We start from the raw sequence: 22178 nt of genomic DNA, 5'->3' as shown, positions 1-22178 counted from the left end.
ACAGAGTCTGCACCATATACTGTATTCATTAATGCCGCTATTCAACCTAAAACCAAAGTTTTAGAAATCTCCAATGAGGGTATGCAGAGATAATGAACACTGTACTCTTCTGAAGGACAATTTAGTATTGCAAACTAGCATTGCAATAATTCCACTCCTAAACCAACACTCAATAAACAAAAAGATAACAGAACATTCACTCAGACAGACTCAATAGAATGTAACCTTTCAAAAAAAAAAAATCACACTCCATGGGGCTAGAGAGAAGGCTCCGTGGTTACGGGAGCGCTTACAGAGGACCCATTTGTCCAGCACCCACACGACAGTTCACAAGTGCCTGAAAATCCATAAGATAAATACTTTTAAGATGGAATTTTCTTTTTAATTTTTATTTTCTAATCGTGTGTGTGTGTGTGTGTGTGTGTGTGTGTGTGTAGGTATGTCATGTGGGTAACTATAGGTACCAGCAGAGGCTAGAGGCATCAGATCCCCTGAAGACAGGAGTGATTATGACCTACTTCAACATGAGTGCTGGGAACCAAACTCAGATCCTCTGCAAGCACAACATATGCTGTTAATCACTGAAACACCTGCTCTCCCAAAGAAACAATAAACCTTAAAAACAATTAAATAACATTACAAAAACTAGGCTATTGAGTATTCTTTATAAATATAAGAAAAATGCATAAAGATAGGAAATAAACTCCAAATGTCACTATGATGCTGTTTGGCTTTTAGAAACAGTGCTACTGCTGAAGTACACATGCAAGTTTATGGATCTAACTGACAGGAAAGCCTCAGGATCTTAGAAGACAGTTCTCAGCGGTGGGTGCTAGGGTCAGCATGCCTGAAATGTTACAACAATCTGGGCATCTACCTTTGGAATGAAAATAACTTAGCCACACAGCTTTAATCCCAGAACTTGGGAAGCAAAGGCAGGCAGATCTGAGTTCAAGGGCATCCTGGTCTATAAAGTGAGTTCTGGAACAGCCAGGGCTACACAGAGAAACCCTGTCTCAAACGAGAAAAAAAGGAAATGACTTGCCCTGCGTGCCTTCTACCTACTGATGATGCTGAGTGCTCACAGGACCTGGGAATGTGTCAGTGGTCTGCACAGCTGGGCCACTGTGTTACTGCACAACAAACCAAAAGTTTACCATGATCTGCACCTGAGTGTCAGATGCTCCCTCCCTGAAAAGATTTAACATAAAAATCCAAAAAATCTAGGGGGGAAAAAGGGTGGCTGTTGGTCAGTGATGGTACAACCTTTAACCCCAGAACTCAGGAGTATCTCTGTGAGTTCTAGGCCAGCCTGGTCTACAAAGCTAATTCTAGGACAGCTGAGTCTACAAAAAGAAATCCCATCTCAAAAAAGTAAAATAAATACATGCTACATACATACAAATGTGTACACACACACACACACACACACACACAAAGATAAAATAAAGGCAGAGGAGCTCATGAGCAGTCCTTCAGGCACTTCTGCCTGGAGAAGCAGGTGTTTGCTTTCTTTTGCCATAACATAAGTCTAATCTTCTAAAATGCTTTGCCCAGAAATGTCATTATTATGGCTGGAGAAGCAGCTCATAGTTAAGAGCACTGGCTGCTTTTCCAGATGACCCAGGTTCAGTTCTCGGCACTCGTTTGGTAGCTAAGAATCAACTGCAACTGCAGCTCCAGAGGATCTAACACTGCTCACATGTGGAGCCCAGAGCGCAGATATCCGTGTAGGCAAAACACCCATACACATATAGACTAAAAAACATAAAATGCTAAAACACAGTTTTTGAGAAAAGAAATGCAATTACTAATTACATGTAACACTTTTAAGGAGTGCCCAGAGCCACCCACTGCAGCGTCATCCACGGTATAGTGCTCAGCACTGAGTGCCCAAGGGAAAAACCAATCTACATGGACAAGCACTCACCCACATCATCTTCTATATAAACTTTATACATCAGCAGTCTGTGGAAATGCTACAACTCCATGCTGTCTTTGGGGTATGCAGATTTCCAAATCATTTACTGATTAGTTTAGAGCAAGTGCATAATGGATGAACAGGTAATAAATATAATCTATGCAAAACTAGTCATGATTCTTTGTAGCCCCGTGCTATAAGAATGTGCTGCAACATCAGTCTGAAGGATGTTCACTAACGTTGTGGCTTTTCTGTTGCCATTTTTACTATGACAGCTACTGAGCACAGTGTGTTCAGAACTGCTCCTGGTTAAATCAGATAACTTACCAATTAAGAGAAGACTCATACTGGGCATGGTACCACAGCCTGAGACAGGAGGATCTCAAGTTCCAGACTAACCTTGCTTATATAGAAAGACCTCAGTCTCAAGAACCAAACTGAGCCAGAAAGGTGGCTCTGTCAGGGAAGTGCTTGCTGTGCAGGTCTAACGACCTCAGTTTGACCCCAGAACATACAAAATGGTGGAAGAGGAGAACTGGGCACACAAGCTGTCTTCTGACAACTATACGATCACTGTGGCACATCACCACATGCTCAGGTCATCCACACATGAGAAACGGAATCTCTATAATGAGTAAAGAACAGAGAGAAGGTTCTGAGAGACAAGGAAATGATTAAGCAGAATGATGCTAAATATCTGGTACCTAGGACTTGGTAACAATGCTTGGTAAGTGCATCCTTGAGTTTCCCAGAGTCTCTACACAAGCCTCACTCTGCGAGACTTGCCGTCGAGCCTCACTGTGATGGCGAGGTCAGGGCTTGAGCTGTGTGCTCTCTCATGCAGGAAGTCTAGACCGCACATGGTACCGCGGCTTAGAGTGAGACCCACCTGCTTCATTTCTGGTGGGGATAGGAAATTTTCATTTGAAAAAAAAAAAAAAACAGGATTTTGAATACCATTAAATGTGATACGGCCTGAATTTTACTTCAATTAAATGTAAACAAAATGGCATGATATTAAGAAACCTTTACTACTGTGTGAACTATGTGACCAAAAAGCAACAGATGGCATCTGAGACCCTGGCACTGTGGGGAGATGTTTGGTTTGCTGTTGCTTTCGGGAAGGGTGCAGAAACGGAAAGCACTCAGATTTATTTTAATTTCTATTTCACCAAAATAAATGTAAAAATGTAAAAAAGTAACATGAGACAAAAACCTAACATTTGTACACTTGATAATTTATAAGCATTAATATAAAACAGTTAATATATAGTAGTTGTAACTATAATTTAATATATGCCTTCGGCAAAGAATACATTATATCAAAAGTCTTCCTACAAAGTTCTTAATTTATAAACTGCAAATTCTACATACACAATCATAAGTCTAAAAGCGCAGATGCTCACAGCCCAAGTCACAGATTAATTTTATCCTAAGAACCATGGGATACACATGAAGGGTTTTTAGAGCAGAATGACCCTCCCAAACAGATTTGGGTTTGAAGTGGTTTACATAGTCTATGATGTGAACAACCTTCCTAACATCACGGAAATCAGACAAAATCAAAGTGTAGATTGATAACAAATAACAAATAAAATAGCGTAGGAAGTAAGGCACATCCTTACCAACAGAAGGACTACTCAGAGAGATAAACGCCTACCTTTTGTTAACCAGAAATTGCATGGAAAGGCTACATTTTTATACTGGTTCAAGATAATATTAAAAGCAAGTAAAACTTAAAAAGTTAACAGTTTAAAAGGTATAAATGGGTCACAAAACTGACTCATCCCCCCCCAGGCCCCAAAAGTAGGGTCTTTCATACATGATTTACAGGGTAAGTCTCTGGGATCTAGAGAGATGGCTCAGAGGTTAAGAGCACTGACTGCTCTTCAGAAGGTTCTGAGTTCAAATCCCAGCAACCACATGGTGGCTCACAACCATCTGTAATGAGATCTGACGCCCTCTTCTGGTGTGTCTGAGGACAGCTACAGTGTACTCACATACAATAATAAGTCGTTGGGCCTGAGAGAGCAAGGGTAACCGGAGCAAGCGGGATGACCTGAGTGAGCAGAGGTCCTAAATTCAATTCCCAACAACCACATGAAGGCTCACAACCATCTGTACAGTCACAGTGTACTTATATACATAAAATAAAATTTTAAAAAATCTTAAAAAACTGAACAAAACAAGGTAAGTTTCTAAAAGGATTTACCTGAGGTGATTTTGCTCTGGAAAACAAGTCTGAAAGCTAATGTTAACATGCACGCCCTCTAGGACCTCTTAAGGATGACACTCGGTGGGAAATGGCACCTCAGGATGGCCCTAGGATTCCCATATATTCTCATGCTCATCCCCTTTATAACGCCTGTCCTTAACAACATTTCCCCAGCTGCTTATAAACCTAGAATCAATAAAAATGTACAGAGGATCATTTACCAAATGCATTCATACAAGTGCTCGTGTCAACATTATTTACAACCCCATAGCCACAAACAAGAAAGAGTCCCTAACAACCATCAACATGTGAAATGGATAGATGGAGACCCAAGATACAAACCTCGGACTGCAGAGACCAGATACATGTATCACGTGTGTAACATAGGAAAGACAAGGCAAAAGGACACACATGGAACTGGTGAGGAGGGAGAGCATCACATGTCTCTTTTCTAAATTCACCTTGGTTCTGGGGACTGAGCCTGGGCCCGTCACGCCAAGCACATGCCTTCCCGCTTCTCCTGGCCGCTCTCCTCTAATTCCCCACAGCTCACGTCACCTATCTCTCACATTACTTCTGAGCATCTCCACCGCACTCTGCTCAGGAGTCCCTGCAGGACATGTTCTACCTCTCAGGTCTTCAAGTCACTGCAGAACAAAAGCCCAGTGCTTATGCAGTGCTCCACATCCTTAGGTCTCTGTTTTCAGACATAACCTTTCAAACTGCTCCCAGAGTTATCTGTGCAAGCAAATGAAGCACACTGCTTTCATTCTGCAAGTCTGAGAGGAAGCCCCCCACTCTTGCTTCTTAATTCAGCCACACCTCACACACACACTCACAATCAAACACAAGCATTGGAGGTGTTATCAAAATCTTAAAGGATGCTGCACTATGTATGTGTCCGCATCGTATGAACACCAAATATTTCCCAGCCATTCGACTTGGCTTCCTGTAACCAAGCATGGAATTTTTTTTTGAGGGTTTCTATTTATACAGTATTCAAAACAGAAACAACAGAATAGCCATACGCAAAAATGAAATCAAAGCCTACTTATGAATTCTTACATCAATATTAAAATCCAAAATGGATCTCAAGCTCGGAGTCTGAGGCCAGTCTGGTCTACAAAAGTAGTTTCCAGGACAGCCAAAGCTACACAGAGAAACCCTACCTCAGAGAGAGAGAAAGAGAGAGACAGAAAGAGAGACAGGCAGAGACAGACAGAGAGAGAGAGAGAGAGAGAGAGAGAGAGAGAGAGAGAAGAATATATAACTTCTTAAAAATAAATGTAGCACAAAATCTAAGTGGCCCCAGGCTTGGTAAAGATTATTATGTGTCATACAAAATTATAAACTAAACTTTAAAAACATACACACAAAAACTATTTCACATGGTTTGTGAAATCCCATTATCTTCCATTAAAATACTAATAAATACTAAATATAAATAAAATAAGCACTCAGTCACTCCTGAATCATTCTACCATTCAGAATAAAAGTCTATCCTGTAGAGAAACTAAGAAGCAGTGTCAGGGTGGGGGCTGGAAAGAGGAGAGGACAATCATCAATGAATGTGGCTCGGAGCCATCCGTGGGAGGAAGGGAAGCTGTGTGGATGTCCACCTGCACTCATCAGACCTCAGTGCACACTTAGAGTAAGTGAGGACACCCTGCTCTTCACCCTTGCCATCAAATTCCCCTCCTCACTATTTGTCTCACTGTGTCTGCTGAACAAAGAAAATTAGACGACACACATTCACAAGCATAAGTTGTGCACATGACATGCCCTTGTACAGGGGTAGGGACAACATGCCACCTTGTCGCTTCTCAGCAAGGCTGCTTACTCAGCACGTGTACAACACAGGCCACGGCACAATGGTCATGCTAACACAGGCCACGGCACAATGGTCATGCTAACACAGGCCACGGCACACTGCTCATGACTCCTCTCTTCCTTATTTTTCCATTCATGACAAAGGTAACTCTACCAATTATGGATTCAGTATTTACTTGCTGACTACTAGGATGCTACAAAGACCTTCTTTACAACATTAAAATACCACACCAAGTACAAAGAGCTTGTCCTTTTAAGTGTTACCCTGAGAAAACGTACACCCTGGTAGAGCACTCCATGACTAATGGCTCATTCTGCTCCCCCTCCCTCATCCTATCAGAAGTCAAATCTGCTTCGATTCCCAGCACCCACACCCAAGCCGCCGTCAGGAGAAGTGGTGTCTGGGTTCTTTAGTAACTGCTACCGTTTCCTAGCTATGATTACTATTCCTCTTCACCATGTGTTCCATCCCACAACCTCCGGAAGTGCTACAGCTGGAAAAAGCAAAAGGGGCAAAAGAAAGGTTGAGTTTTGCCATTAACTATGAGTTTGCTTTATCACACTAAATGGGAGGAAACAAAAACCCATGTCTAACAGCATCATTCCTATGCTAACAAGTCAACGTGCTCATCATTCAGCGAGTACTCAGTTCTACGGGACATATGTGTAGTGGGTTTATTCCTGGACACTCAGGACTCTGAACAGAGGCGACCCCTCCTAACAAGCCACAGGACAAGTCCCTTGTTTTTAACTTATCATTCATTCAGTAACATTCTCTGTTACTTAATGTTTAAAAAGGTAAGCTGATTTTTTTTTTCTCTCTTCAAGACACACCATGTAACAGTGAACTGTAGCTGAGCTGAGCGGCAGCGAGCCTGGCCTGTGGGCAGCCTTCCTAAATGTGGCACATGGGCTACACAGCCCTTCTACTGAGGTGTACCCTTACGGTCTCTGCTCTGTCATCTAAGCCAATGCCTAACTTCAAAACTATTTTCAAGAACTACTGTGATCTGCTAGTGGACTCCATTATAAGTTTATTTTGGACTAATTCTATTTTCAAGGAAGAAGTCCTCCAAAAGTCTACAAAATTAAGCTAAGTTAATGTTTTACAGTGTTCTTCCTATTTTAGAAAAGTATATGAACAAAAGGGTTCCAGCCAATAATCCTAATTTTAACAGGATGTCTTTTTCCACATAATGGGTTAAAAGTGTAAGATGGAAGGGTTACTGAAAACACCCCAGCATAGACTCCACTCACTACACTCTATACTCAGAAGCCTGCCCCTGCCAAGAGTGCTCTCAGGAGACCCCTCCACACTACAGGGCAGGGCACAGGAATGATGCCTTCTGGTGACACACAGCTTCTCCCTGTGTGGAAAACGAAACCAGACTGCTCTGCCGAGCCTACTGACAGACATCGGAGCCTTTCCACAACCTAAGAAAATCTCAAAGATCTTAGAGTGCTATGCATAAAACTGTAACCCATTTATTTTTCTCTTTTTTAAAACCAAGTCATTTTTTAAAAGATAAAATAAATTATTTTAGAAATATAATAACTGATTAACAGTAATGTGACAAATATCATATTATTAGAAGACATACATCCACATTCTGTGCAAGACAGAAGTATTAGATAATGAACGTTTTACACTTCAGATTATTCTTTTACAGATTTTTTTAAAATTATCTCTTTTCACAGGAACCACACAAGACCATTGGAAAACACGTTATAAATCGTAACAGCAAAATTACAGTTATGAAGTAGTAACAAAAACAGTGTTATGGTTGGGGTCACCACAGTGTGAGGAACTGTATTAAAGGGGCACTTCTCTAGAACTGAGAACCACTCTTAAATAAATTTAAAAATCAAATGATACAGCTTTTAATGAAATGGAGAGGAAATGGACATTTTGTTTTAATATATTTAAATTAATTAAACAGCTATTATGCTTACAAAGTTTTGAATTGATGCATAAATCATACTCACCAACTCAGTAAGACTATCACACCTGCTTAATCTAACTGTAGGCACCTTCAAAAACCAGCCAGGCGAGCTCCAGCAGAACGAGCGCAGTCACCCTCAACAGCAATAGGGCTCTGAGCTTTATAATTATGACAACAGGTGCTCTCTTGTTTTTCAAATAACCACAAGAGCCTAAGTAAGTACAATCATGAAAATACTATAGAGAATGTTTTCATAGAATGAGTTTTAGTCAGAAAAAATTAACTTGTTTTTAAGAGACATTTATCTTCTGTGTTCACCCCTCAGTTTACCAATAAAGAACTCACACTACCCCAGAAGGATGCATAATTACTGTGATCATCTCATTAAGTACACTGCTAGTGCAAAACTCTAATGCTGCAGCTGACGCTTGGGCGGCTCACGGTGCACTTCCCTATGTCTACTGTTCCCAACAGCACCAGTTTTCTGGCAGGATATTCCCAAGGCTGAAGATTCCTTTTGTAGCTCAAAAAACAGAACGATTGAGATCAGGTGGCTAGCCACAAACCAGAAGTTACAGGGTCAACAAAAATAAACACAAAACTTCTTACTTTTTATTTTCAGTCTCTACAGAATGTAGTTACATCTTCATTTGTAAGCAAAGTTGTAACCAGAAGCTTTTCACCTAATAATATTAAAAAGTCAATATACTGTCTTTGCCTTCAGAGTGAGCGTGTCCTCCTGAAGCTAGCACGTGATCTGCCACAGAGGGTCAGCTAGTTTCTGGTTTGGTTTTAACAATATTTTTCCTGTATCATTTCTTTACCACCAAGTAATTTTCTACATTTTCCCCTAAATTTTCAATCTATGAACAATGCCCTAAAAATTAGCCCTAGAAAAGATAAATCAATATGGCTTAAATACAGTTGTCAACATTAACTATAAATTGATAAGATAAAGCAAAAGAAAAGGTAATCATCAATTGTTTGCCTAAAACACCAATTTCAAACATTTTGAATACATATCGTATACTCACAATTCAATAAACAAAAGTGAACACAGAATTTACTTATCAAAATAGGGAACTTTAGTCTCATATTTTACAACAGATAAAAATATCTTAATTTTGCTTGTAAGGCAAAACAGTAATTTTTATGAACCATCTCCTTACAGGTATAATCATATGAATGACAGATAAAATAATTGCTTTAAAAATACTTGTGAGTCATTTTGTCCTTACCTGCAGGCATGAACCATTACTGAATGCAGTGACTGTTCCATTGCCTAGCAGAGACTTGAAGAAGCATCATATCTCTTTTTCAGAATGTGACTAATCTGTGGGTTTGCAATTCCTGAGCTATGTACAAATGGCACTCCCTTTGTTCATTAAAAATATATATATACTTATTACAGGAAAAAAATCAACTATGTTTAAGCTAGATATTTACAAATAACCTTGGAAATTCTATATACCAGCAACCTCAAAATACAAGAACAAAAATCTCATAATAAGTCCTTTAAAAAGCATGATTTTTTTTTTGGTTAAATTATTTTTTAAGCTTTCAGCGGCTGCTACACTTGAGCCAGCAGTCTGCTGTGTTATGGTGCGCATGCTGCAGCTGATTAGACTGACTGTTTTTCTAAAAAAATCAATTTCCCTTCGCAAAGCAAAACAGCTTGCCCAAATACATATCTTCAATACAGCCCAAGGCCGGCATGCAGTACAATACGTTACATAGCAAACTTGACAAGGAAAAGATAAGTCCTGTCTGTTTCTTAGCAATGCTACACCATTAATTGTTCATGCAAGAGATGTAGCTGTACCTTTCTGAAGAGGACGACTTCTCAGAGTTAACTGACATCAGCAGCTCAATCTTCTGCTTGATTTCTGGAAAAATCAGAAAATATTCACAACCGAGATTGCCTGCCCTTGCTTACAAGCCTTACATCAAGAGATTTCTCTTCCCTAATCCCTTTTGTTCAGAATGAGGCCACAAGATTCACAGGACTTGTGCTCGGACTCGGATTCAATGGTGCTATAAAGGGAAGCCGCTCCAGGGGCAGCAGGCCTTGCTAAACTATGCACATGACTGTTTATGAAAGCGGGAACTACCACTCCTTTTAAGCAGAGGGGTGTCCTTTTTTTTTTTAAAGATAGAACTACCCAGCTTTTAATAAATTTTTCAAATTGAGTAAGTTACAACACAAACATGAAATGCTAACATCTAAACTCAATATACTAAATAATTTGAGCAGCCTAAATTATAATGTTTCAATCTGCAATGAACAGATATGCAACCCCTGGTTGCTTCCATTTGATTAGCCCTAAAAATATGGCTCAGTGAATCATTTCTGTCGCTTAAGAATGAAGTATTAAACCAGAACCCCAATTCAATGATTAAAATGTTATAATTTCCTGATTGTTTTTAATTACATTTAACATCCAGTCACTAACGCTTTCAGAAAGAGACTTCTTTGCCCCCTCAGTCCCCTCCCCCTTCACAGTAAGCAGCAGCACCAGGCAACCAGCAGATGACAGTCTCGTCCTTTTAGGAAGGACTAGCAACGCCACCTACATCAGAAATTAAACTGCAACTTCAATTTAATTAAAAGATGGTTGCTGGAACCAAGTTGGGTAGGAGAAGAACTTACAGGGAAGAGTGACGAGGGCGCAGCAAAGGCAAAGCCCTGGGAAACACAGCACCAGCCCCTAAGCACACCAGCGACTCCGCCGGCCGGCCGGCGACCAATGCTGAAGATATCCACTGAGTAACACCCAGGGCTCTCACTTCACGGGAAATACTGTTTTGTCTACTCCTAAAAAGTATTTTCAGTGTATTTTTTAAATTACAGTATCCATTTATAATTAAAAGTCCACATACTAAAATTAAAACTGTTATCATTGAAAAGCTCTAAGGTCTCAGAATTTCAAAGCAGACCTCAATAATGTGGGGGAGGGTAAGCATGCACACGTGTGTATTTCCTACCAATAAAACAATGTTTTAAAATGCTGACTACATTAATAAAATTAAAATTTGAAAAAAAATAAGGAAAAGTTAAAAAATAAAAATAGGGAAATTCTTTCCCAGTGTTAAGGGCTTTTCCCAATTTAAGCATATATCCTCATACCATAGACATAATAAAATTAGCTAAACGGCTATCAGAAAACTTACCTGGACAATTCTGAGGTAAATTACATAAGGTAAATTACACAAGGGGCTACAGTGAAATTGTTCAGTAAAGGTTCCCCTCATTTGAAAAGAGAACTGCTGTCTCTGTGTGGGACCTAGAAACACTTCTTCATTTTCAAAAACCATAGGCCTCCAGGAAACTGCCTATACTCTCAGAAACCTCTATTTCCTCATCTATAAAATGGGGATAAGTGTTTCTACTTGTGGAGAATTGATTAAATAACCCGTGTGAAGCCCAGCACTCTTGCACAGCATGTAGTGATGCCCACCTCTAACCCCTCCACCCCATGCCTGTACCCCACAGGCTGCAAAACAGCAGCCTCAATACACACCCACTGAGGAGACAAGGCATGGGGCTGCCCACTTTCTCCTCCCTTTCATTATCGAAGTCCATATATCTTTTTAATCAGCATGTTACTGTGTGTACAAGGATTCTGCTCTGCATCTCAGGCTCCCTACATTTTTTGGCTAGATGTTTCAGAATGAAATTGTACTTGAACCACCATTTTACTGCAAGAAGATTTGTAAGTTCTTACTTTAGTATGTTTATATAGAAAAACTTTAAGGCAAACAGCATGGTAAGACTGTGGAGCCACACAGTGTTGTACTGATGCGGGAAGAATTTCCAATATTCCTTTCGTTCTCTCCAATTCATCCCATCTGTCTAGTTCCATAAACAGCGAGCCACTCAGGATGGAGTTTATAACCCTGTCAGTGTCACACATTGTCAGTGTCACACCTCGTGAGACCTGCATGCCTTCCCATCCAGGACACTACCTACTTACCCTAATGTGTTCCCATTGCTAGGTCTGCTTACCTTTTAAGAATTTCAAAAACAGCCAGGCACAATGATGGCCGCCATTAATCCCAGCACTTGGGAGGCAGAGGCTGATCTCAGTGGGTTCAAGGACAGCCTGGTCTACAGGGCAAGTTTCCAGGGCTGTTACACAGAAAAATCTGTTTGGGGGGTGGGGTAACCCAAAAACAAGAAACTTCTGGGGAGCACCTGACCTTCACACCTGTTTTGCAATGAAGCAGTTCCTTCTACTGTGTCTTCTGAAGAACAGGGAAAGTCTCTCCACACTACTGTCATTTGTCTGTTAATCTCTACCAGCTTTCCTGTCCTACTTCACAACAGTGTTTCTCATGCATCTTTGTAAATTCTAATTTCATCTATAAAATGGTTTAAAAACCCACTTGCTTTTGCTGTCACCGTCACAACTCTGCCCCACTCCACGCCCCCACTCACCGGGCCCTCTCTTCATCACCACTGGACACTCCAGCCCTGCAGATGCCCACTCCTCCAAGCACCAGTCTCCGCTTATATTTCTATACCAATAGTTTTTGTCTTTAAAGTTCATCAACCTGGAGGCTAGCTTGATGCCTTAAAAGCTGACTACCTGAACTCAATCCTCAGTACCCACACTGGAAGGAGAAAACAAATTCCTGGAACTTCCTCTCTAACTTCCAATACAAACCATAGCAGATGCAGAACACCATGAATACAAAATGGACAAATGAAAATATAATAGTAAAAACTTAAAAATCAAAGTCCGTCCACCAGATAGCTTTCCTTCAGGTTTTATCTGCATCTCCTGTTGTCTGTCTGTCTGTGACAGCTATCTGAGCATAGTGGGTTACAACTGCTCCTTACATCTCCGAGCCTTCAATTCATCCTTTGGCCCCATAACTCTGGCTCTACTCACACCACAAACTGCTTCTTCACCTCGAAGAGAAAATAAGTACTTAGTTTAGTTTCTACACAAAATTAGAGGAGGATGTAAGTTTTACTGTCTTGACCATTCTCCAAAGCAGGGGGATCAGACATTGTTCATTCTTTAACTACTTTTATGTATGTAATTCTCTGCAATCCTTCATGGGATTATCATTTCCCACTCAATTCTTACATACTGGTGAACCTACAGAACCTACACCATTTATCAAACAGGTCTATACCCTATAGGGCCACTATTAATAACCATATATGAACTGTCAGTCCGACAGTATCTCATGCAACCCAAATCCATACATTCTCCAATCTCCCCTGATAGTTTCCACTAGTCACCAAATGTGCACAATATCTCAAACTGAGCTCAGCAACTACTTGACCCCATGTCTACTTTATCTTTGGTCTAGATTCTGCCATCTCCCCACCATCCCACACCACAGGCCCTTTCCAGTTTAACTCTGGGAACAACAGGACCTCTGATCTTCCAAGCCACCAATTTTTGAGGACTCCTGAAAATATCCCAATGTCTCATTGGGGAATAATTCCCATACTGTCCCTTTTAGACACACTACCCTCTGGATGTACTACGCTCTGCCAGTCTGCCTTCTCATGCACCTTCCTTCTTACACTGTTTTCTTTCCTTGGAACAACACAGGAATGTTCATCTCTTACCTGGTAACTCACTACTTGTCTGGTTTTTGCTTTCTTTTCATTTTTCCAAAACAGTGGTGTGTGTGTGTGTGTGTGTATGTGTGTGTGTATATGTGTTTGTGTGTGTGTATGTGCCCATGTCTGTCCTGAAAACAGCTCTATAGACCAGGCTGGCCTCAAACTCACAGAGATCTCCCTATGGAGTGCTGGAATTAAAGGTGTGTATCACCATACCCAGCCCCATAAACTCACTTTTTCAATCTGGGCCACAAACTCCTCCCAAACGTATTTTCCAAGATAGAATGAAATTAATCTCTTTTGTATCTCTATATATTGCACATACTTGTATACAATTACTAAAATGTATAACTTTCCATTTGATATTCCATGGGACTAAAGTTACCTTAAGGACAAGGACCTGATATTCCCCTTAAATTTGTGCAGAGCCAGGCATAACATATTAGACTTACTGACTGCCACTTTTATAATCATCTTAGCCTCATCTAGACAACACATTAGTGCACACACAGCTAAATAACACCAGTTTATAATGAGAAAAATCTAAAAGGGAAAGAGTGCATCAAGTTGATCACACTCCTCACAAACAACTTCCCACAGCTTCAAGCAACCAAAGTTCACCATTTAGTCTTCATTTTTAGAAAAAAGCAGGGATGGGGGTATTTGTATGTGTGTACACTATAAACTCAAGTGCAGGTGCCCAAGAGTCAGTGTGCGAGCTCCTTGGCAGTGGGAGCCGACTACCACGGCGCTAGAGCAGACCGTGGGCTCAACCACTTGGCCATTTCTCCAGCTCCTCAGCCTTACTCTTAATCTTAAATCAGCTTTTAAAATGTAGATTTATATCAGACCTTGTATTAAAAAGGTGAAATCTTATCACTGCTAATTATCTTTATTGATTAAAATAAGGTGGTCTCAGATATCATATTCTTCTCATACTTCTCATGTATCTATTACTTTACACACTAAATCAACAAACCACAGCAGGCAGTCAAGATGCCTTGGTAGGTAAACATGCTTGCTGTGTAAACCTGAGAATCTACGCTGGATTCTCTCAAACTTACAGAATGGTTTAATAAGAGAATTTTACAAAATTGTCCTCTGATCTCCATGGATGCCATGCATCCCATCCCAACACAACATACAACACAGAGGAGAGGGAGGGGGAGGGGGAGTTAAAAAATTAAAAAGTAACTAAAGCTTCCCCCTCTTTGTTTTAGGAGAGCGGGTGCCTAGAGGACTGTCTGTGAACTCTCCATGAAGTTCCAAGGATGAGCGTGACCTTGTGCAGATTCTCCCACTGGACTGCAGGCACGTGACAGCACCCATTTCTATAGTGCTGGGGATGGAGCCTAGGGCATCTAGCATTCTAGGCTAACAAGCAGGCTTACAGCCTAGCTCCAAGCTCAGCCTCCACATCACCCTGCGGTGCTCAGCCACAGGCTCTCTTCTCATCCCTACTGTTAGGTACCTCTTTCACTCACACTATGTTACTGAGACTGCTCGTAAAGATTTAACCCTTTAGTTAGTGGTCTTCTGTATCTAGTATTTCTATTTCACAGAGTTCAAAACTCCTGCTACACTCAGAACTGAGTACAGAGTGAAGAACTCTGACCAGAAACAGACAGAAAGAAAGAGAGATAAAAACCAAACCAAAGATGAATTCCTAATAGCAATGACAGCAGAAGAGATGAGTGCGTCCGCACAGGACGCCGCTGTCAATTTCATTACAAACCTAACATGAGGCCCTTGGCTTCTGTGACACGGTGAATTAGGAATATAGTGCTTCCTAAAGTCTAATAAAAACTTCCTTTTACTTGACAAATCCTTTACACAGACATCTGTAAACATGATTTTACTTACGGTATGTTATTTTTGTATATGGGTGTTTTACCTGTGTGTCTATGCACCACATTTATGCCTGGCACCTACACAAGCCAAAAGAGGGAACAAGATCCCTGGAATTGATGTCTTACACTACTGTTAGCTGCCATGTGGGTGATGGGAATTGAATCCAAACCTCTGGAAAAGCAGAGTTATCTTAACTGTTGAGCCATCTCTGGCCCCATAAGATTTATAAAAATTAATTGCTGGTGCTGGAGAGACAGCTCAGAGGGTAAAAACACTGGCTGTTCTTCCAGAGGACCTAGGTTCAATTCCCAGCCCCTACATGATGGCTCACAACTGTTTATAACTCCAGGTCCAGGGAATTCAACATACATGCACATATGCAGGCAAAACACCAATGCACATAAAACAAAAATAAATCACAAAAAATTAATTGCTTCTTTATATTTGTGTGGAACCATTTAAGGATATAAAACCCAGCCATTTTTGCTGAAGTTGCCTTAGATGTCAGGGTAGTAAGGATATAGCTAGAGTCCAAACCTGCAACATGACTCAGTGGGAAAAACTGTTTGACACCCAAGCCTGAAGACCTAGACTCAATCCTGGGATCAGTAAGAGAACCAAACTCCTAAACGGAAGGTTCCCTCTGACACACATGCTTGAGTGTGTGTGTATGTGTGTGTGTGTGTGTGTGTGTGTGTGTATACATACATACACACACACACACACACACACACTCTAAAAGCTATAAAATCAAATATTGAGAAAGAGTAATAAAGTTTGGAAATTGCTAACAAAAAAAAAAAGATTGCCACAAGTCTCGGTGGGCCTACTACACATGTGGCCACTGGTTGCTGGGTTGGAGCCATTGGCCTTACTCAAGTAAATAATCCCTCACCCCTGCTCATGCAAACACTCCTAATTAAATGTGATGGAGAACCTCCCCCCAAAAGACATGGAAGTAGGAAGGAGACTTAGAAGTAAATAATAAAATTGTGAAAGAATTTCCCCCACCCCAAGAATTTTTAAATGTTTAGAAAATGTTAAAATATATTTAGAGGCTAAGAGGTAGATCTCATATCCTACTCATGAATCTGCTTCAGAAGGGAGAGTGGCTCTGGAAGGTGTTAGCTCATATTACCAGGAGCTCAGAGGCAGCATCATACACACACCCGTCCCCCCCCCCCTCACTCACTCACTCACTCACTCACTCACACAACTGCCTCTATTTCGCACACTCCCAGACTGGGGTGGTGATCTACTCTACTCTTTGAGTGCAGTCAGCTTGGGCCTAGGAGTCTCTGAAGGACTCTCACTAAAATGGACAAGGCCTGCAGTAGCTTTGCTGGTTGCATGCTTACTCTGATGCTCACCTGTTAAGGCTAGGCCCTTACCTGAAGTGTCAGGAGACATATAAGAGACTCCTCACAACGGTGCCGAGTGAGGCCAGTCCTCTGAACTATGAGGAAGCTGAAGCTGGTTACCTGGCCAGTACCTTGAGAGGGCAAAACCTTAAAAGGTGTACAGAGCCATAACGGGTGTCACGCCACCTGGTAGGAACTTGACTTTGACCAAGGTGAACTTCTTCTCCCAGCCTTGGTTGAGCAGGGATTCCTGTGCTAGTCAGGATCGTGCTCCACCTAGGGTGGAGCGCTCAGAGTGAAGGTGAAGTTCTTTGCTCCTCCAGGTCTATGAATTCCTGAATTAAGCAGGTGACCCACCCAGCTGCCTGAGCAGTGGAGCCAAGAACGCCCGACGACTTCCCCGGAACTCAGCCCGGAGTCTGGGGAGAGGGGTTTTCCCAAGCTATATACTGACTAACAGTTATTAAAGTTTCGGCCTCCACCGGCAACTGTGGCCCTGGCCCTCGTTCTTTTCGCCGCTTCCCCATCCATCCCTCAGCTTCTCTTCCAGGAACCAGTTCGCAGCAGCTGCAGGCAGGAACAAAAAGGGATTTGGGGGTGGGTGCTGGGCAGGGGGCAACACTATTCCAGGGCTCATCAGTTCTGTCATGATAATACAAGAAAAAAATCTTAGGGCAAAACTTGCCAGATACAAAGAGAATAACTGATGAACTGAGCAGACAACCAACCGTCCTTAAGTTTCTTAGTTACAGCTGACCTCCAAACAAGTCCCTGGCAGACTCCCACTGAGGGCCAGGTACTCCAATTCAGTACAATGCAAATCCAAAACAAAATGATAGCACATTCATAAACTGACAGAAAACGCTGGCGCTGAGCTAGAATCCCAGGCAAAAACCACTGAGCAATGAGGAGACAGAGGTGGAAGGTTCTACCCATCAACAGCAGCACGGAAAGTGCCAGGAATGTAAAGCACTCAGCACACGGGAACTCCAGGAACAATAGCGTCCTTATGTAAGTTGCAAAATGTTCTTCATCACAATTTCATTACCATCTAAAAGGCATCCACTAATGTGGCAATAAGGCAGGTTTCATTTAGTATATAAATGTACGTCAAGAAGCTTTATTTTCCAGTTGTAACCTAAAATTTGTTCGGTGTGAGACTGTATCTCCCTCCCACCCCCAAAAAACAAGGTAGAGAAGTGCAGAAGTGATCAAGGACACATCTGGCCTCCACATCTGCATATTCACAATCCTGGTCACATAGGGTTGTGCATAACTCCACAAGAGGATGATGCATTAACTCTAAACCTAAATGAAACAGACATGAGGGGCAATGGGAACGGGGCAGGAGGGAGTGGTCTCACCCTTGATAGGTTTCTTTTGTTGATTGTTTTAAAATTATCACCCTTTCTGTTTGTGTTTGGTGGTGTGAATGCCAGGGTGCTCCTATGGAGACCACAGGACCACCTGCAGAGGCTGGCTCTCCTGCTACCACGTAGGGCCCATGGATTGGCAAGCTCAGGCCCTTGGTTTAGTGAGGAGAGCGCGCCTTTCCCAGACAAGCTATCTGGCTGACCACTGGTCGTTTTCATATTCATAGGTCACGACAGCTTGCTCACCATCATCCAGGGGGAACTTGGGTGTGTGGCTGCAACTGGTTCTCTTCCTACTGTGGGTTCCAAGCCCTGCGCCTAAGTCAGCAGGCGAGTGTGGGAGCACTGACAGCACTGTCACCTGCCCAGGTCCTCATCATCATTCCTGACGAAAACTTCCAAAGCAGCTCATCATTTACTAGCGAAAAGCTTTTTCCTTCTGCCTTTTGTTGTTGAAGACAGTTTATGTAGACCAGGATAGCCTTGAATCAGTGTGTAGCCAAGTATGGAGATTACAGAGTATGTAGTACAGGCTACCCTTGAGTCAGTGTGTAGCCAAGTATGGACACTGCAGAGGGCGCCAGGCATGCCCAGTCGTATAATGTGTTAGTCAGGAGAATTGCTGGCATTAAAGATTGTTATGCTGGCTTTTGAAAAGTGAGTCCAGCCACATCAAATGTTAACCTCGAACCTTTCTCACCCCAAGAAAGGTGTGGTTGTTAAAAAGTAAGCCACAGAGAAAAAAAGACCCTACCCAGCTCAGCCAACCTAGGTCTATCCTAGGCCCTCCATCAGTCAGCGCTCACATCGATGCATAAGGACAGAGATGGGAAGATCGGCCCAGGCTGTACTGCCCTTCACTGCCTCTGCCCTCTGTCAGCAATGTGCTGTGAGGAATCTAATCCTTGAAAACAGCTACAGGTTTCACACCACAGGCAAAGTCATGAATAGTTAATCCTGCCTCTCTCACTAGCTCTCACCTGGACAAAGACATTCTGGCCCAGCTCTGCTGGTTAAGACACAAGTTCTCTGATAACTGGGATCTCTTACACTCAGGGTGTCAGCAAAGACTGTTCAAGTTGAAACCAGGTTTAATACATTCTCTCCACTACTCACACAAAAGCTATTATTTGTATATTTTTGACATGATATACAGTTTTAGAACTGTATCTTCTTATCATCTACAATTTTTGCATATAAAGAACTATGGGGTTATTAATTTACCTCAGTAGTGCAAGGCTACAGCATATGAGACTGTAGGACTCAAGGACCACAAAAAATAAATAAAAAAAAAATAGAGGGGCCAGGGAGAAGGGACATAGCTCACTGAAGCAATAATCATCTACTTCCAACAACCTCACTGAGCCAAACCCACTCATTATCACCAACAGAAACACTACTCTAACAGGTGACAGAACTGCTGCAGAAAGGCATTCACTTGTATGTTATACCTGCAATAAAAACAAATCCTCTCCAAACATGCTGCCTTTAATCCCAGTCATCAGGATGCAGAGGCATGCAGATCACTATGAATTCGATGCCACACTGCACAAGCAAGTTCCAGGCCAGCCAGAGCTATATGGTATCTCAAAAATGGGGTCTTGGGGGCGTCGGGGGGCGGGCGGGGGGGGAGACTTGCTTAAGAGAATAAGGAGGAACAATTAATTAAGTGCTCATAACCCGCCAAGTCCCGTTAACGTTCATATTTTAGGGAGGGAACACCACACTAATTTTCCATCCACGCTCCTGAGTGGGATGATGACTGCTCAGTTGTGTCCATGCCTTGCTTCAATGCTTCCTCTCCTCAGACCTAAAAGAAATGCGTCCTACAAAACAAACTTTCTCTCCCTGCTTTTCACTATTACTGGCCTCTTAGGAAAGTGGTCAAATGTAGCTGTTAGGGTCTGCAGGATCCAAGTTGTACTTTACAAACTCCACTTTCGCCAAGGAATGTTTCTCCATACCTTTAATGCCAGCACTCAGGAGGCAAAGGTAGGTGAATCCGAGACCAGCTAGTCTACATAGTTGAATTCCAGGAGAGCCAGCAAGGCTAGAGACTTTGTAATGAATGAATGAATGAATGAATGAATACCATAGGTGAGGCCATCAAGGTGATTTAGCCAAGCCTGACATCATGAGTCTGATCCCTGGAACCCATCCCATTGAGAGGACTGACTCTGACAGCTGTCCTCTGACCTCCACACAGCACTGTGGCATGTACATGCGCACATGCACACACACAATAAGTGAACCAATGTCATTGTTTAAAAAATGTTAGGTGGCAAACACTTCTACTCCCAGCACTTGAAAGATAGAGTGCATTCCAAATTCAAGGTCATCTTCAATTAAACAGTAAATTCCAGGCCAGCCTCAACTTTGAGTCAGCTACACAGTAGAGGGAAGAAATGGCACATATATCAACTGATGGACTGGTATGTGATATAAATGTACATATATGTATAAAATCATATATACACAGAGAGAACAGAAAGGGCATTATTACATGCTACCACACAAACCTTGAAAGCACCGCCCCAAGTAGAAACACTCATCTAGACAAAATATTAATGTGATCTTTGCATTATGAAGGAGTTTCTGCAAAATTATGAAAGTTTATTTTTGAAGGATAAAAATATTCTCAAGTTTTATAATGTAATGATTATACAACACTGGGAGTAGCTTTTTGAAAAAACTAATAAAGCATAGTTTTAAACAATAACAAGTCATTTTAAAATTTTCTCAATTAAAACAACAACAAGAGATTCCAGAGCAAATATGTGCAGTTAGGAGAATAAAAACCCATTGATGCAACTCCAGAGATCTACCCACAGCTACAGGAAAAGGATGGTTCAACCCAAGGAAGGGAGAAGGAAGGCCTCACCCTGGTGAGAGTCCTAAGAAACCAATGGAAGGAAGCAACAATGAATGGCTTGTGGGCAATCAAGAGTTAACACGGCAGAGCTAGAGATGTAGCTCAGAAGAGTGCCTGCCTAACAGAAACCCAGCAAGGCAAAAGTGTGTGTGTTGGGGGGGGAGGGGAGGGACACACCTGGAGGTGGAGGTGGCCTGTGAATCACAAGTTCAAGACCAGCCTGAGCTAACAGAGCCTCTGCTAAGAAAGGGGGACAGGAGGGGGAGCAGGAGAGGGAGGTGAAGCCAGGGATCCTGGCGAAGTAGTTCTTTACTGGCCTCACACAAGGCAGAAATGCAACTCATCACAAACGTAACAAATGACAGAGTCATTCCTAAAAGATTCAACAAATGAAAAGACTCAATGGAAAATTTTTACACTGTATGTCATGTTTGAAGAAAAATATTAAACTTTATAGAGCTATTTATAAACCCTGTCAATTTACCAAGATTCATTTTCTATCAGTGCACCCACATAGAACCCCCTGAGGAATTGTACCAATTATCACCTCTCTCATGTGTAAATCCTAAAACTCTTACCTCATGTGTCAGTGGTCTTCTATAAAAAAAAATCTTCCTCAACAGCAATAGTAAAAACAACTTCCATGGCCTTGCTGCTTTTACAAGAAGATATTACTAAGTGCCACGGACACCTCAGCCAACAGTCTACTCTGTTGTCCTAGTCTGTTGTTTGGGGAGTCTGAAACAAAGTGATGGATGGTACGAAACTCAACAATCTTCATTCCTGTCTCAGCCCTCAAAATGCTAGGACTACAGATACATACCACCACACCAGCTAAGTTACTCACTGAATAATCACAAATCAACATAGCCCTAGGAAGACACACACACACACACAAAGAGAGAGAGACACGCGCGCGCACGCGTGCGCGTGCGCACACAGAGCAGAGTGGATGGCTCCCCATTGTCATCATCTTCAGCCTTGTAATAGTTGGGTTCCAGTCACATAAAAACAGCATTTTAGGCAGGTATGGCTAAAATAGACAGGTCTTTGACAATTTTGTAAATGTCAACAATACATTCCTATCATGATCTGATCTCCTCTCCTCTCTCCTCTCCCCATTATTTACTCTCCCTCCCATCCATCATGTCCTCCTCCCTACCAGTCCCCTTCCCAGATTCATCACTTTTGGTTTTCCTGACTCAGCTGCATTAACCAGGGCCGT

At 41.9% G+C, this 22178-nt stretch overlaps 1 protein-coding gene across 12 annotated transcripts in view; it reads right to left on the bottom strand.

Annotated features, from left to right (window-relative positions):
• Srpk2 (SRSF protein kinase 2) overlaps positions 1-22178 on the bottom strand; it is a 178298-nt gene that overhangs the window by 102625 nt on the left and 53495 nt on the right. Inside the window, exons 1-2 of one of the 12 annotated variants that reach the window (XM_052173068.1) lie at positions 10560-10621; positions 9732-9795 (exon numbers count right to left, since the gene is read on the bottom strand). The exons of 8 other annotated variants lie outside the window; for them this stretch is intronic. In XM_052173068.1, coding sequence (XP_052029028.1) covers positions 9732-9769 — 38 coding nt within the window. In that variant the 5' untranslated portion in view covers positions 9770-9795; positions 10560-10621. Of the gene's footprint in view, positions 1-9147; positions 9202-9731; positions 9985-10559; positions 10622-22178 lie in introns of those variants that run through there. 3 more of the 12 variants (XM_052173065.1, XM_052173066.1, XM_052173075.1) reach the window with 3 other exon arrangements.

This window comes from Apodemus sylvaticus, chromosome 2 (genome assembly GCF_947179515.1).
Source record: "Apodemus sylvaticus chromosome 2, mApoSyl1.1, whole genome shotgun sequence".
NCBI lineage: Eukaryota > Metazoa > Chordata > Mammalia > Rodentia > Muridae > Apodemus > Apodemus sylvaticus.
Note: the sequence above shows the minus strand (reverse complement) of the source record. Positions and strands in the feature narration are given on the sequence as shown.